We start from the raw sequence: 18,482 nt of genomic DNA, 5'->3' as shown, positions 1-18,482 counted from the left end.
CTTCTCCACTCTTTTTGACTGCTTACTCTCTGTTCTCTCCTCCTCTCTCTGTCTCCTTTTTCCTATCTCCTCCCCTCCTCCCTTTACTTTCTTCTATGCACTTACTGTGTCAGAATTGTCCCTGGACCTTGTATAATAGCAACCTCGTCTGTCTCCTCCCACCACCCCTTACTTGTTTTTTTTTTCTCACTTTACCCCCTCCAGCATTATCTGAAATGTCATCGGGCCTAGTACTATAGTCATTTGTTTTGTTCCTCCCCTCCCTTTCTGCACCTCTTGCCCACCAACTTTTGTTTTTCTCCGACTCTACCAGAAATGTTGTCAGGCATAGTACGGTTGTTTCATGTCTGTTTCCATTTCCTGTCCCACACTCCCCCTCCCTTCCTTATCCATGTCTTAGCTCTTGCACTATCTGAAAAGTCGTCAGGCTGAGTACGATAGTTTATTTCACATCCTTACTCTTCATGGACGGTAAGAATGTAATTGTATTTTCCGTTATTCCCTCCCTTGCTTTGAAGCGCTTTGAAACACTTTATGTATAGGCACTATATAAATAAACTATCATATCATATCAACAAGCCCTTCTAGAAGTGGTTCTGGCAGCATCTCTGGAAGGGTCAGTGCATTTGAGTTTCCTTTGAGCTTACCATCAGTTGCTTAAATATTAAAAGTCCAAACAGAGTTGGGAATTCCCCACAATGAGCAAAACTATTGGGGAACCTCTTACGACATATGCCATTGACTATTTGGGAAGTTTGACAATTTAATTATTTGCATTTTTAAAGTGCTCACACAGCCCGGGTGCATCGAGGCGCTATTACAGAATTTGTTGTTGTTGTCTTAGTTGCATATTTATAACGCACCCAGAGGTTTCTAAGCGTGGACCCGGGGATCCAACCTGTGTTGCTTTGTGACGTCTTGCTTCCAAGGCGAGCACGTTGCCCCTGAGCTATCCTCTCGGGACAGTGGCATTGCATACCTGTAAGGCCTCTGGGGGAAATTGTTTCCCCTAGGATTTTGATACTGCTGCCCTCACAGCAGTGACATAACGAAACTCAGTCTCTTAGACTCTCTTGCTGCTTTGCTCCTGATAAGACACTGCAGATTCTGCAACTAGCTTTCCTGGGGTTGATGTTCTTAGACTACCATTAGCATTGTGGATCTGCCCCTGCTTTCAATCTCAGGACTTATTTGATTTCTGATAGTTGGGGGTTCCTTGGGTATCCAGTCATTTCAGAACATTTTAAATCAATATATATATATGGCAGTGGTGTAAGGGTTAAAATGTGTGGGGATGGCGTTCAAAGGGCAGGAAAAAGGGGAAATTCCAAATAAAATAAAAAATACATATTATGGTATTTTTTCAGTCTTTTTTACCTCAGTAAAACATACCACTCTGAATTTTACTTTGGTAAAATCGCATATAACCATTCCTTGCTAAAGAGGCAGTCACATTGTTAGGTTGCAGGTGACAGTCCATGCCACAGTAGTTGACTGTTGAGGCTCTCAACCCAACAGTCAGGCAGGGGACTTTACCTCATCTCATTGCTCACGTGGTGCATAGCCGCTAAAACCTGGATTGGATATCCTCATTCCTCTTGGGGTACTCTAAGGTGTTTCAGATGGGCAACTCCTTTTCTTAGCCTCATCCCTTTTGTTGCAATGTTCTTCCATCTGGGAGACCTGCTTGAAGGACGTTGCGTCACCATATGCTTTGTTTATTTAAAGATGTCTTTGCTGGGTGATAGCCACCTCCTAGTATATTGATGACATCAAAGCTTGGAAATCCCTGCCCTTCCTCAAACTGAAACTCCTACAAAGTGTGCCACCTCCCCAGTCCTCAATTCCCATTCAGTCCATAATGAGACAGGACTTCACCCACTCTTTCGCCTTTAGCGCATTCTTCGGACTTGATAACACTCTTGGTTTTAAGTGGCACATGTCTGAGATAGTTTAACCTGGCAAGGATTATTTTTCAGTTTTGTGTCGTCATGTTGTGATGTGTACATCTCTCCCCACACTTTTAGTTCCCCTGTTCAGGCACTTGTTATCTCTCACCTGAACAGTGTTAATGTCATTCCTCAAGAGGCTCCATCTCCTACACTAGCCCCTCCAAGGGGAAACCACACACTGCTTGCTGCTGGATGGGCTACTGACAGCTGCACATTTGATCACCTCACTCCTAATGTCACTTCCATCGGCTAGTTTCCCATTCAAGCACCTTCCCTTTTAACATGTGGTTCCTCACCTCCCAGGCTCATATTCTGGGACACCACATATATCTTGCTGGTAAACTTGGTGTGGCCGGTAGCCTTACATCCAATCTCATTTCCCCTCATCTGATACTAGACAGTCCACATTTGCAGCATCACAGAGGACTTTTTAAGTAGTCGCCCCACAGCTTTAGAACTCTCTCCCCGCCATGATGTGTTTAACCTCAAAGCTTGTCTCGATCCAGGGAATTGCAAAATACCCTTTTGATCTCTATAGATTATGCCCGTCAGAACTTGTTTTCTAGAATCTCGTCTTCTTCAGTTCCTTTCCCTTCTTCTTTATTCTTTGTTTGAAAGATATTTTATTTTGCATAGCTGCATGTTTTTTTTTCTTCTTTTAACCATTGAAAAGCTCCCTCGTAAACCTCCAGGTTTTGAAAGCACCATATTAAATAAATAAATACAATTATACTCTTGACATTTGCAAGTCTTACTTTTATTTGTTTTTCTTTTTTTTTATTGAAAAATACTAAATAGATTGTCTCCAATCTCCATATACGGGTTAACTCACCACGACTTTATTCTCACTGAAGTCGAGAATGACAGCCTCACAGCCCGCGTAACATGGTGAGATATATTCAATGCCATCATGACCACAGATGGGGTTGTATGCTGTATCTGGGCAGTTGCATTTGCCGTTGCATTTGGAAATATTATGTCCAATTTCCTCACTAAAAAAGGAAAGAACAATATTTAAAATTACGTTTTTAAGTTACACCCTGTACATTCCAAACAGTTCAATCATACACGTTGCGCGCCTTTCTCTCGGACTTGATATTTGATCACATGACCAGACAGTTTTCTTTAGAGTTAGCACCTAGGGAGTGCGCAGGCCAATCAGGTGGCCTGGAAAGCGAATGCCATCCAAAGATAACCACCGTCATTCTCCCTGCCATACAACACCTCGCCTCAGGTGTGCCATTCTGTTATCCCCCTCTTTCTTTCAGTTCCCACTTGTTCCCTCACCTCTGTCCTGCAAGCCCCGACTTCATTGTTCACGCCAATGCACCCATGCCAACCTCACCTACATGGCTTCTGCTCCTGGCCTGCCCCTCTACCATCCCTCTCCATTGTGGCCGCCATGACAGCCTTCTTTGTTTCTAGTTTTGTTTTTCAGGGAAATTGGGCATGTCCGCCAGTGAAACTGCAATTGCCCTAAAACAGAAAAATGAGAACTGAAGGGATATGCCCCGTGGTGCTAATGCCCTGCGCCTAGGCTACTCTGAAGCCTACACTAACCTTAGTCTGGTGGGCCGTTGCCAGCCCCCATCCACCTCCAAACGCCGGATGTGATAGCTTAAAGATTAATCTCTATCCATAGAACATTGCTGTTTAAATATCACACTTTAGAGGTTAAAGCGCAGCCATTTTCTAAGAGCTACAGATTAGGCAGGGCAGAGACATATTGCTAATGTGGTTACCAGGAAGTTTATATGCTTTTAGTTTTGTTGTATTTCATATTGTACATTTATTATACTTGTATCATAAATAAAAGGTATTGCGCCAATATGTAGTATTGAACCTATTTATGTGTATCCCACATGATGTTACTTAGTAATTTCTCTGCCCCTTGCTCTGTGAAAAACAGTGTGCAGAACTAACTTGAGGGGGATGGGGGTTGATGGGTCCATAAGTGTTAACTCCCCAGGCCGAAGTAGCACCTACTGTCTGAAGGAGGACTCTGCACCATATCCTCTCTATGCAGAACTGCAGTAAGGGTTTGTGCAAGTAGCAGGGCTGTACACCTTGGAAGGGGCTGGTTGGCTTGAGATAGGATACACAAGTAGTTAGGAGTGTATTTAAGAAAGGCAAGATATATGGGTGGGGTTCTTGCTTTCTACTCCACACTGCTGTGAGATCTCCTAATGCAGTCTTGGGATTCATGTAATGAGTGACTCAGCACAACAGCAGGCAAGGGTCCTTTTAATGAGGGGCCCCTCTGAGGGACGCTCCCTTTATATTCTTCCTAATAACAAACCACAATATTGAAACAGAGCCCTCCTGACGTGTGCAAACCTTCCAACAGCCTGAATCTCTCTGCAGTAGGGCTGTACCATCCAAAGGCCAGAGGGACAGACAGCAGAGACCGAAAGAAAAACAGAATATTTCCCTGGCCAGGGTTTTAAATAAATGTGGACCTACATCAGAGGCATCAGCTATACAAAATTATCAACAAACACTGGCATTTACTATGTATGAAACACTGGCATTTACTATGTATGAAACACTGTCATTTACTAACTATTTACACTCATTTACACTCAACACATACATCAGAACCAAGCCCACAGAATTTATCGTAGAGCTACTACAAAACAAACCAAATTGTGCCCTAGTTATTTGGTGGTACAACAACCACCAAATTCACCAAATGCACCAAATGGATAATAAGAAGCACATTCAATTCCTGGCAATGAATGTTAAACAATCAACAAGTGGGGTCAAAATTGAGAACTTCTGCTAAGGAAACTGGAGACCAGATACATCTGTAAATTGCATAGCATGTCTCAGGGGACTCAATACAGACGATAAACTAGATGTTTTCCTTTGAATTGTCTAAAAGCAAGATATGTCAAAGAATTCTAGAAACTTATATTAACAAGATGAACAGCTTTATATTGATTTACATCCAATTCAAGCAGGATCATGTACATTGATGGGTATTGTAAGGTACTAACACAGTATGAATGCAATTAAATACCCTAGTATGTCATCTTTAATTTTAATAGAACTAATGTGGCTTGGACTTCAATCAATGGCAATGATGGGGAAATGTTACAATGCTTACACTTCTACTTGTAGATATATTTACAATTTCAAATAATGGTCGTCACAAATAGAGATATTTACAATATCCTAATCTAGATATGAGAGGTTATTTATAATGTGCTTAATACCCAGATGTTTCTAAAGGCGGACCCGGGGACCGAACCTGTGTTGCTCTGTGTCACATGTTTCCATGGCAAGCACGTTGCCCCATAGCTATCCTCTCGGTTGGTAAGCATTTGAGAAATACATATATAACTTGCATAGTGAAACACTACTTATTTTGGACATTATACATACAATTAGTATAAGAGCTAACACAATTGTTTTACAATCATGCAATTTCAAGGATTAGATAAACCAAAGTTTCATTGACATTTAATTCCTAACATCCAAGAATTTGTTTTTTCACAACCATATTCTTAGCGTGATGATGTCATAAACCGTACTTAAATGTCATTTCCAAAATGGCACAGCAAGCAACACACAGGACGCAAGATTATACCGAACACGACGGGATGCACAGCCATCACATCTGATATAAGTTAAGCCTGATATCAAATAAATTGAATAATTGCAACATCATCATGAATAACAATTTAATACTACAATTAAAATATGTTGTTTCTTATACAGGAACATGAAAGCATAACCCCTATATTACTTTAACCATGCAAGCTATAATCGGTGGGATGGATTTACATCCTAACATAATTGTAAGTATCATTAGCATACAATTAACCTTATACATTGCAATTATATCATTCTGTACTTTATCTACTAGGAATCAATTATTAGAAATGCACATCCAATATTTCCTGTACAGATATCTCATTTATATGCTTGATGAAATGAGAATTTACTTGAGAATCTCATTTATGTTTACTTGGAGACGAATATTTATCTTTGGTAAGTAACTTTCTGTAAAGGTGAGCAATTCTCTGCATATATATACTACACCACCTTCCAGAGAGTCCTATCATGGCCATGTATAAATATATGAGTAATCTCTCTTTTATGTTTCATTTTCCTGTTGTTTCTCACTCCTTCTTTCCCTCTACATTTCATAAATACAACTTAATTTCGTTAAATAACTTTTTTTATTTGCAATGTATTTAACATATTAGTTGCATTGGGATATGAGTTGATATAAAGGAATTTCAACAACAGCAACCAGCGAGTTAATAATTGAACCATTGCAATAATGATTGATTTAGCAATTCAATGTATTAGCCTTGAAAAAGCACAGCAGAAACTCATGGCCATGCAGTCGGCCTTTCTGTAATTACACATGAACAGCTTTCTAGAACTGCTTATATATGATAGACATATTGTGAAAAAACAGTGACCACTTGATTCTGAAATTTTGTATGATGGGGTTTCTACTACCACATGCTTATGTTGGATACATTTTAAGGTAACAATAAGCACTTGTTTTTTTTCTGAAATATTGTATAAACGGTGTTCTATAAACATACGCTTATGTCACATACTTTGTGAGGTAACAAGGTTTATCTTTCTCACAATTAAAGCAACAATATGATTACAAACATAACCATGTTTAGACTGGTTAATATCTTTGGGGCCCTTGCACTGAAACCTACACAGTTTTTCATATTCTAACTTAGCATAGGGTTGTATGCTATGGCCTCCATTGCCTCCACTGTATAGCTGCCCTATAGCATTATACAAGAGCACTATAAATCACATTGGAGTGGTGCAGAATTATATGTCTGACAACCTAAACATATGACCAGCCATCTGCAAAGAGAGTTTTGGAATTTTTCTTCTTTCCAACCCAACACTCACAAAAGAGGCCCTATGTTTCTAACGTATATGTTTGGTTCCCGAAGACGGAAACCAGTCTCTAATGGCATCAAAATATATCCTCAGTGGGCATTACCCTTTCTGGGTTTCATTCTAGCAGTGTATACATTGAGAGTCAGACATACTCAGGAGTAAAACCCATCAGACCATTCCCTGACCGGTATGTTTGTAAGACTATTTATGTATTTATTGGTTATTTGCAATGCAAACTATACAGAAAACATTGGGTTTCATGGTAGATCAAGACAAGGGGCGGCGAACAGGAAAGAGGAAAGGAAAAAACAAAAGCAACAACTTGGACATTCGGAATGTGCAAGTGCTATGACATGAGAGTATGGGAGAGGGGGAGGAGAAGTGCAGGAGGGAGAGGAAGGGATGAACAACAACAAAAAAGCATTCTTACTAGGCCGCAAGGTGATTCGGATTGTGCCAGTGCTGAACATAAAAAAGGGGGAGAGGAGGAGGAAGGGAAGTGCAGGTGAGAGGGAGAAGGGGTGAAGAGTAAACAAAACAAGAGACAAAGCAAACCTACTAGGCCAAAAGACAATTTGGATCATGCAAATGCAGTAACATAGAAGAGTGGAATGGGCAGGGGATAGTGGATGAGGAAAAGAGAGACTAAGGAAGGGGTGGGGATAGTGAAGTGGAAAGGTACGACAACCAGAAGAAGAAAGTTAGAGAGGAGATAAAGGGGTAGTGACAGCATCATCACAGATGATAGAGGCTAACATGCATAAAGCTGGTAGACAACAGCAACATCAGGGGGCCATGTGGAAAGCCACCTCTACGTGTCGGGGTCATATCAAATATGCATCAACAGTAAGGCGACAGTTAGCAGTGCGATGACTCAGTATGTTTTAGAGAAATCAGACCACAGGTTCAGAAGATAATACAGAACACTCACAAACCAGTGATACAAAGTCTGGTCAGGCAGTCAACAGGGACCAAGTATGAGGTATAATAAGTGGCAGGACCTGCCATCCAGTCAAACCAAGGCATGATCTGCCATGAGGTCAAATCAAGGCATGAGCTGCCATGAGGTCAAACCAAGGCATGAGCTGCCATCAGGTCAAACCAAGGCATGAGCTGCCATGAGGTCAAACCAAGGCATGAGCCGCCATCAGGTCAAACCAAGGCATGAGCTGCCATGAGGTCAAACCAAGGCATGAGCTGCCATCCAGTCAAACCAAGGCATGATCTGCCATGAGGTCAAATCAAGGCATGAGCTGCCATGAGGTCAAACCAAGGCATGAGCTGCCATCAGGTCAAATCAAGGCATGAGCTGCCATGAGGTCAAACCAAGGCATGAGCTGCCATCAGGTCAAATCAAGGCATGAGCTGCCATGAGGTCAAACCAAGGCATGAGCTGCCATCAGGTCAAACCAAGGCTGGATTCAGGAAATCCACAAGATCTGACAGACCTGTGAGCTCAAAAAAGTGCCTACACCCCCACACAGATTGTGTGTGCTACTTTACACTATGGCAGGCCAATCAGAGTCAATGAATCTGTCATTATGATTTGGTGGGTCTGGGAGAATTGGTGCCCCTATAAAAGGACAAGCTCACTTTAATTTTCCCTTTGTGTTTTTTTGTTAGGCTACAGGCATATCTGTTGTGTTTTAAAGGAATGTTTATGTAGTAGTTTGATGAGAGGTTTTGTCAGGGTATCCATTTTGTTTGATTTTGGTAACTACTGTAAAAATGCCAGTGTTCTCTGCCTTGGCCTGTGTTTCTTTAACCCTTTGATACAACCCAAAAACTCTAATGTAGTAAGGAAAAAGGCTGATTGACCTTCTGTGCTTCTAGTCCCATTTGCTTTTATAGGTTTAGACAATTTTTAGGGCAACCAATTGTCTCACACGCTGAGGTGTAGGAGAGCATTCTTGGGCAACCCTGGTAGAGTTGCCAGCTTAACATATCTGATGCATCCATTTACATTACTGCAGATATTTCCCAGATGGTACTGCTGGTACTGACAAGCCAATCTTAATTCAGAGACCTAGTCCAAGAATGGAACAGTCATAAAAGTGAAGGTTTGTTTTGTGGGGAAGGAGATAGCGATTGCCAAGGGTTGCAGACAAATACTAGAGCCTGAAACTCATCACCAATGAAAACAATGATGTTGTTGCAGCCATGCACAAAACACAGGCTTATGTGCACATAGTGTAGCGTTCAGGAACCTGCTTAAAAATGTCATAACATGCAGCAAGTTTCCTCTCCTTGCCTTTACAGAGGACATTAATCAGATAATTTGGTCCCACTTCTTAAACAGATCAAACAGCACCATATGAAGCACAGATGAGGACTAGCTGCCTTGTGAAATTCCTCTGAGCCTGGCAGTAAAGCACTCCTTTGATTCTACAGAGTAAATCCTGATGGATAATGTGTGCGTGTGTGTGTGTTTGTGTGTGTCTGTGTGCGTCTGTGTGCGTAAGTATTGGTTCTGATATGCGTTTATGAGTACCAGAGCTTTGCACACCATTTGTGTTATTATTGTGTTCATCTGTGGCCAGTGAGTTTGCTTTGTTGCAGTGTCCGTGAGTATGGAGTGTCTTTCTCGTTGCTGTATCTCTGTGCTTGGGTAAAAGCATTAGTTTTAGTATGCATGCCAGTAAAGTCTACCCATCTCGTTGCTTGGAAGGTGTCCATACAAACCTAAGTCGCACTAGTTTCATTTTGTTCCCTGTGGTGTTCTTGTTATACTGCAGCTTCATCATGGACATCACAGCCAGGACCATACCAGCATTTACAAGTAAAGCTCAGGTGTCTGACAGGAAGGTAGCCTGCAGTTCAGGCTCTGCAGCAGGTCTGACTTAGCCCTTCAAACTTTTGAAGCAGGTAAATAGAGTATAATAAAATGGGGTAATATAACACCTGTTATTAGAGCACTTAGAAGCAGGACCAATCTGACATGAAGTGTTGTATATGAACAAAAAAGAATATATTATTATCATATTAGTATTATTATTATTATTATTATTATTATTATTATTATTATTATTATTATTATTATTATTATTATTATTATTATCATCATCATCATCATTATTGCTATATTTCATTCTGTGAATATTCCATTGTGTCATTGATAGCTTGGGACTAATGGTGCATTTTTGGAGGCAACTATTTATCTGTTTGCAATTTTGGAAAAGCACAGGAAAGCATTTAAGGTGTAACAGATTTAGAACACGTCACCCTCCAGCCAGGGACTCTTTCCACTGACAATGAATGCGGCGCACAATAAAAACGCTTTTTATCTTTATTTATCGCCGGATTCTACTTTGAGAAGGCACCCAACCCTTCTCACACCCACCTTAACAAATACCCTGTGTTGCAATGGACTATGACCCAGGCCGGTGTGTAACAATGACATTTTTATTTTTTTATAATTAAAAGAAAATCAAGCAAATCAAAATTTAGGCCTGCAGTCATCACTACTGTGGCTATACAATGCAAAAATATTACAACACAATTAATTCAAATTCCTAACATCATTTACATAAACCTGTAATAGAAAGCAGGAGCAAAACTACTTTTCTTCAAAGTGACAGATGGCACATAGGTTATGCAATCCCCCTGCAACACTTCCCCCAAACACCTACTAACAAAATTATTTTTGAATGGAAAGTAGTAGCTAAGTGTCAGTAAAAAGAGGGGAAAATCAATGCTTAAATTCAACCCACCGCCCAAGGATGGGAGGCCAAAACGAATTGAAAACCTTCAAAAGGCGCAAAATGGCATACTCAGATTTTACTGGTTACTGGTATATCAGTTTACAATTGCAGTGGGAAAGCTAGCACAGAAATGTGTGTGGCTGTACTTAAGAGACAAGGAAGCTTATAGACTACTGAACAGGGCACCCAAGCAACATGACACAGGTAAGAAAATCGGTTTTGGGAGGAAAACAATGCAGAATAAAAACACACAATGCAGAATTTCAACCTCTTATTTTACACAGGCCTTAAAATGACAAGCAGCTACGAAAAGGGGCTTTGCTGTCAAAATCAGAAATTTTGGTAGGGATGTCAGGGAGGCTGCACACTCCCACACTTTGGCTCTTTCATGTGCTCATGGGGGTTGGTTCACTTATGGAGGTAATTATTTTCCTACGGAAGGCAGTGCACCTTTGAAGTAAGTGCTTGTGCCAAAATCTGCTGGTTGCAAAGTTTTTGTTTTTCCTTTCTTTCAACAGAAACCAAGGGCCTCATTCCGAGTTTGGAGGCAGCCATGCCCTTAACAAGGGCATGGCTGCCTCCAAACCCGGGTCCGGGTCCCTGAATGGGGAAATACCAGGCCTTTCCGACCTTGGAGGGCCTGGTATTTCACCATCCAGGGAATCCAAAACCCAGTCCATCCCCATTCGTATTTGAGCTCCCATAGGGCTTAAAGGGAATGGGGAGCATGCTAAAAATGGGCCCCTTAATGACGGGCCCGTTGTTAGCATGCTGGGCCCCTCGCAGGACCCGCTAAGGGCGTCTGGTAAATTGAAATGAGAAAAAGAAACACAGCGTTATATCTTTCATTTACTGCATTTTGTGCGCGATGGTTTATAGAAAAGGAAAAAACAAGCCGTGTTTACATGGAAAACCAAATTCTTTGCTTTTCAAGTGATTGGCCAGTACAACAGCTGTTCTGGAAATATATTGCCTCACATCTTGGTACTCAGCAGAAGTAAAAGTAAAGCATGCCAAGGTGGGTTTCCATGAAGGGCACAACTTTGTGATATTTGAAAAGAATATTAAGAGCAAATTGCAAAGCCATCTCGGATGACATGTGTGCAGCTTTAGTATTCATAAAACAGAACAGCAAGTGTGGTACCGTTCTGCATGTAGGTCATTTTCAGATGATTTAAATGGAGGTAAAACAATGCAGAGCACTTCTTTTGGTGGCATTCTTGTGTAATTGAGGTCCCAACCTATATATATATATATATATATGAATTGTATCAACAGCTGAATGAAGTGGAGACCCCCCACTTAAACCCAACCAGAGAAATTCAAAGGGATTTATGTGGTGTGCAACTATGCGAAAATGTTTTTTTATAATGTTGCAATACAATATACTAGTATTCAAAGGCATTGTGTTTATAATGTCGAAAATGGCACTACCATGGTATAATATAGTGGTAAAGCACAGAATGGACAATGCGATATTCTATACACGGACAGAAAGGGAATGTAACCAAAATGTGGTTTGAACAAGATGAACTGAGGAGCTCAAAGTGTGTAATGATGGGATAATTTTACAAGTTGAGACGTTCAGGGACATCAGGCCTTCAGAAACTTGATTAAGGGGCAGAAACCAGACAGGCCTGGTCGAAACCCTTATCTGAAAAGTCCAGCTGCACCAATTATAAGTTGAACCGAGCACCGAAGCAGAGTGAGGAATGCATGTTAAAGCGTATTTCATTTTTGAAGGTTTCAGTCCAATTAAAAAATAATTGCCCAATGAGCTAATGTAACAATGTAGTTGCTTAAGACTGTGCAGGGAGAGGTGGGGGCATTTTGCTCCCTCCCATTTTGCTATAAATGTGTTTGTGTAATGCTGGGAAGGGTGTTCTCTTTCGAGACAGGGAACTTGTCCATAGCAGATAGTGCTGCGCTGTGTCAGCAGGGAAATGGAATACATCTTTATGAACTTAACAGTATCTGTGCTGATCCATTTGAGTGGTCCTTATTGAATTGTGTTGGAGTATGTGAATCCTGCACCCCAACCTCCTCGAGGTGCAGCTACTTTGTCTTAAGGTATTCGAGGGCAAGCTCTGATCCCATGGGCCTGTCAGAGGTCACTAGGTCCTCGTTTACATTTGGTAGCAAGAGGACGGTATCTGACCATCAATTATTGATTAAAAACGTCACCTAATGGCCGTTGACAAAGTAACTCTAGGTCTTCGGCAATATCACGAGTCCTTCGCCATTTCGGGCTGAGTGGACTGTGAAGCTCCCCATAGACAATGACTGCAGCCGAGGACTGAAGGGACCCGGCACATCCCAGCGGACCAGACGATAACCTGAAGAAGGCAGTGATCGAGAGGGTCGGGAGAACAGAAGGTGAGTGAAAAGCTGCCATAGCCAATAGAGACAGGAACACGGAAAAAAAAATAATGGCAGTCAAGATATGGGAACAAAACAAATACGTTAACTGCATTTAAAAATGAATAACAAGAGTAAAATATTAATGAGGGACATGCATGCAGGTGTTCAGGGTTTGTGTCTGACTTTGTTACATGTCAAGCTATGTATGTGAAGTGGGAGAATGGAAGACCAGGCTCCCGTCCTTCGCCTCTCGCGCTTGGCCTAGAGGGTCACGACCCAAACACCCGCCACGAGAAGAGTTTGTCCATTTGCCAGACGACCAGATACCCTGGTACAGGAACATACGGATGTGTCCATCTGCCTGCCCAGCAGCCCGCACTGGCCATGCCGACACCTGCGGCACGGATCAACTAGACTAAAATCTACACGTCGTTAGAGATGCCATGACGACCTAGACAACGGGAAGCACATCTGTACAAATGTACACACTGGACATTCCCACACCAACCTACACGAAGAATATACTCAGTGCTATGACGTAGGCGACAGGCATATTCACGGACGTGCATCTTTATTATTTTTACATAGGCTTTCAGAATGCAGAAACGCAAGACGCGTCATGAACTCTTCTACTAGCTTGCTCACGCTTCTCTTGAAACCAGTTATCGCCATGAGAAGTATAATGAAGACAATACTGGTCATGAAATTATATGCTCCTATAACCTAAAGCACCTGTACACCAAACGGACAACTTATGCACCAGGCCCAAGGAGGCCTCAAACAAGAGCTCCCGTGGACATTAACAAGGCAAGAGTCAGTTGCTGATCCTGCAGAATGAGCTTGGCGAAGCAACCAGCCAAGGTCGCAATGTTACAAACCTACGTTCCAAGAGCAAATCATCAAAGGCACGATGTTGCAACCTCGTACTCCGCGCACCAACGTTAAAGTCACCCCGACAAATTAAACCAGACGCGCAGTAGAAAAACAATATTAATTGTGCAGAATTCTGCCTCTTTCACGGTCCCTCCCCACGTGACCAAGCCGAACTTGACGAGATGCCAAACCCAGGAGAACAGAGGCGTCTGGATCCCTCGCTACGAGACACTGGCAGATACACTTGAAAGGCTCAATGGACATCTGCAACAGTGGGAGCGGTCCCCCGTCCAGCTATGAATAAGTCCTCACATTGTCTGCATGTACCCATAGTGAAACATTGTTACAACTTACAGGTACACCGAGAGCTGGGAACGACGGTGGTCCCAGGCTGGGAAGCTCACGGGCGCACCAATCAGAACATGGGGCTCTTATCACTGACGCCAGCAAATTTAGCCAATCCTCAGGAGTCTTCATGTAACAATTCTCATGTATCTAATTGTAGGGACAACCCAGATATACCACCTGACTACACCTTGTCCACTAATATCATTTTCTATATGTGTGCTATACTAACCCTACCACTCGAACACCCAATTAAGAGTGGCGATAGGTTTTTTGTTAACTTTCTGAAGTGACGCAAGTAGCGCGTCATAATACCGTAAAAAGGGCCTGCGAGCCCCACGATTGTGTGTGTGTCAGGACGAACACGTACGCTCCTTGACCCATCCCTGCCGTTTTGTCTAATAAACAGCAGAGTCACCTTGCTCCTTGTGTGCGTCTCATACTCTATCTCATCTCATCTGGGATATACACGGGAGGAGTTGGGGCCTCCCTGCCTGGAGGTCCGCGGACGGCCCGGCCGACCCCGGCAGAATTTCCCCCCCGACAAGTTGGAGGCACTGCTGAGATCTGTTTAAGATCGACTTTTTATTTTTACTTTTTCCAGGCACTCCCGTTGCGAGGAGGCCCGGCGGCGCGGCCCCCTCTGCCGTTGCCCCCTTCTGAGGACTACAGGACCATCGCGGAGCTGCGAGAAGACCGGACAGCGCAATCCGGATATTGGCCCTCGGGAGCCGGTTGAGAAGTATCCCGCCCGCGGTTGGCGAGTGTCCAGACGTGGTCCAGACGAGGGGAGGTGGCGAGCCGCTTGGAGGGGTGCACGCAGTCGAGCGGCCCTGCATCGAGAGAACTTGGTGAGCATGACACGCACAACGAGCAATGCGAAATTGTGAGGGGGAGGGAGTAAATAAGGGAGGAGGGAGGTATCGTACAGATGCGCGGTGAAGGTTTAACAACTGAGTGTTGCTAATGGAATGAATAGGTGACGAGACGAGTGCGAGAGCAGTCGGCTACGTCACGCAAAAAGAGGGGGGCGGAGCACGAAAACATCACGTGTGGCCGCTCGTAGACACTGATTGGCCTAAATCGCGACTAACGTGTAGGGGTGGGTGTGTGTGGTTTCCTACGATTTGACATTTATTGATCAATGAGTAGATGAGGTTCCCTATTGTTCGAGCAAGAAACTCGATAGGTAGATGACGAGGTTCCCTATTGTTCGAGCAAGAAACTCGATAGGTAGATGACGTTTCCCTGTAGGCGGTAGCTAGTTACATAGTTGCCCAATACGGAAGATAATTGGCTGGTTAAGCCCTCCTGTTGAGGGGCGTATCACACGCGAGGCGACGCAGCGTGCGCAGTCCGGTTATATTATTGATGAGATTACCTTGTTCCAGGAGAGACAGGAAGACAGCTGTAGGGTTAGCGGGGTAGATTGCAAGTGTATTATTGAACTTAAAGAACATAATAAGAATGTACCAGTAGCTTGAAGAAATCGGTGACGTCACCAGTAGGAATTTAATAGGATATCGCGAGCACAAGGAACTTTGGGTTTGAGAGTGATGGGGAAGAGAAACATGATAAAGGAGCGGATACGGAGATAAACGATAAACGAGTGGATCGAAAGAGGAGAAGGGGAAAGGGGCGTGGCTGCGCACGGAGAACGCCGGCCACGGCAAGTGTAAAAGGGGGAGGAGAACGGGGAAACAGGACGACTGTATAAGATCGTCGTAAGGGGTACGCAGCCGCGGGGGGCTGCGTGCGCTTCGGCCGCAGGGGGCCGTAGGGGAAGGAATATAATATAACATCATAAATATATACATATATATTTGTTTTTATTATTATTATTTTTTTTAATATTATTATTGCATAATTTGTCAAAGGATTGCGGGGCAAGGTAAGCAATACAAGGTTGTATATTGTAACTGCTAGTAAAGGGAAGGGTAACAAGGGGAGTGCCACTATGTCATACGGGAGAGGATCGGGAGGGTGGGGGAACACCCTCACTACCCCACTACAACACATATGCACCACACTGCCACCACATAGGGAGAAATTAATTAAGTACAGCATAGAGTGGACCCAGGGGACGGACAACAAAATGTTAACACCATGGCCGCCTAATGGTAGTTTCGATCCATATGCCCAACATTCACTGCTAAACCATCTGCACAATACATACAAGGGGAAGAAGTTGGCAAACCATGTGGAGGTGTTTAACTTATGGAGGATGTTCCAGGGGTCCCGACCAGGACAAAATGGAATGTTCACTGTGGGGGAAACACCGGAAGAAAAGGAGATTAAGAAAGAAGGAACGGATGGGGAAAAGGGGTGTGAAAGGACAAAGAATACGGGGAATAAAGGAGAGGGAGGAGAAAAGATTGATAAATTAGACAACATAAAAAAGGAACCGAGCAACGAGATACCCATAACACCGGGAGTGAAAACAGGGGGAGAAGGGTTGTACCCTTTAAGAGAATTAGGAGAAATAGAAGGACAGTTAAGGGCGGCTGAAGGATACTCGAACCCGGCATACAGCCCTCCACCATATGTGGTTCATAGGAAGATGACAGTGGGGGAGGGGAGGATTGGAGAAGAGCAGATTGTAGAGATAGGACATGATGAGTGGGTAGCTGCACAGATATTATTAAAATTACGGGGCTCACTAACGGGAGAAGAGAGGGAGGCAGTAAAGAGAACAGACGAGGATAGTACAAGGGAGAGTGAGATGAAGGGGGAGGAGCTATTACGACAAAGAGAAGAGATTTTGGAGGAAAAATTGGCAAAGCTAAGGGATGAGTAGAACGAATTAATAAAACAGCTTGAGAAGGAGGAAAAGGAGAGAGTGAGGAGAAAGAAAGAGGGTAAAGACGAATTGGACAAATTAAGGGAACGAAATGAGGAGCAAAGGATAGAAGCTGAAAGGGTAAAAGCAGCAGCAGACAGGGTGTCAAGAGTAGTGTTGAGAGAAAAAAAGAAGGAAGAAGAAGATAAAGAAAGGGAAATGGAAATATGGAGGAGGAGGGTAGTATCAGAGGCAGCTAAGAAATATGAAGAGGGGAAAGAACTAGAAAGAGAAAGGGTGAAATGGGAAAGGAAGAAAGAGGATGAAAGAATATTGGAACAGATGAGCAACGAAGTAATGGAGGAACTAAAAAGGAAAAGAGAGGAAAATAGTAGGGAGATGGAGGAGAGGAGTGAAGGGGAAAGAGAAGGGAGTAATAGGGATAGTGAAAAATGGGGGGATGTATATAGAAGTAGAGAAGTAGCAACAACATCGACACCAGGGGGAGCAGTTGGTAACAAAGGAAGAGGAGAAATGGAGCTAATAGACTTAGAAACAGTAACAGTAAAAGGGAAAAAGGCAGAGTGGGGGATACCATTTATGACTGATTTTTGCAGTGAGGAGGAAGAAGGAGTAGAGAGGGGAGGAAGAAAGAGTGAAAGGGAAAGCTTAGATAAGCTGTACCTCACTAGAACAAACATAGACTCGCCATGGATCAGTAAGAGAAGGGAGGAGCTAGAACGAAGTGAGGAGAGGGTGCACCAACTAGTGGAAAAACAAACCCATGAAGCCACACTATCACCATCTCCATCACGCCCTCCCCCATCGCACCCTACATGCTCAACCGCCACACGCTCGCTGCGCACAATAAAGCTTGCGCCCTTCATGGACGAATTGACTCCCTATGCATGTCGGCTTAGAGACCTCCCTAGCCGCAGGCAAGACAGACAAATAAACATACCCATATTAAACACAGGAAATGACGAAAAAAGGGGAAAGGAAGAAGAGGGAGGTAGGAGCAGGGGTAGTAAGGAAGAATTTGAAGTGGTAAAGGAAACGGGGGAAGAGGAGGGGTGTGAGGACTCAATATTATGGAGCGTAAAGGGTGACACAAGACACAACTTAATGCCACTGTTGGAGAGAGGAGGGGTTAGACCGCAGTATGTACCTTGGAAGCATACGGATAAAGAAAATATAAAATGTAGGCTCCCATCACTAAGTGGAGGTGCGGGTAAGTGGATATATGAAATGGAAAAACACACCGCAGGACAGAAACTAGCAGTAGGAGATGTGAAGGGCCTGTTAATATCAATATTAGGGGATAGAGCGGACGACATCTGGAAAAGAGCAGGATTCCATGGGGTAACAATAACGAACACATCGCATGATGGGGCGCCATTTGCAAACTGCAGGCATGCGCTATGGCAGGCACTGAGAGTACAGTACCCAGACACATCAGACATAGGAGCAATTACTTCCCGTAAGATGCGTGAGAATGAGGATCCTGTTGATTATATCCAGGATATTCAAGAGAAGTGGCGCATGGAAACTAGAGAACAATGGGATAAAACACCAGCCATATTT

General features: G+C 43.2%; 1 protein-coding gene and 1 long non-coding RNA gene across 2 annotated transcripts in view; one reads left to right on the top strand and one right to left on the bottom strand.

The window, feature by feature from the left end:
- The window catches only part of SLCO2B1 (solute carrier organic anion transporter family member 2B1), a 770,532-nt gene that overhangs the window by 107,208 nt on the left and 644,842 nt on the right, over positions 1-18,482 (bottom strand). The window contains exon 12 of the mRNA XM_069640200.1: positions 2,785-2,944. Coding sequence (XP_069496301.1) covers positions 2,785-2,944 — 160 coding nt within the window. The remainder of the gene's footprint in view (positions 1-2,784; positions 2,945-18,482) is intronic.
- The window catches only part of LOC138528505 (uncharacterized), a 107,170-nt gene that overhangs the window by 69,219 nt on the left and 19,469 nt on the right, over positions 1-18,482 (top strand). The window lies entirely within an intron of this gene.

Source organism: Ambystoma mexicanum, chromosome 7q, assembly GCF_040938575.1.
Source record: "Ambystoma mexicanum isolate Mex_15411 chromosome 7q, UKY_AmexF1_1, whole genome shotgun sequence".
In the NCBI taxonomy this organism is placed as follows: Eukaryota; Metazoa; Chordata; class Amphibia; order Caudata; family Ambystomatidae; genus Ambystoma; species Ambystoma mexicanum.
Note: the sequence above shows the minus strand (reverse complement) of the source record. Positions and strands in the feature narration are given on the sequence as shown.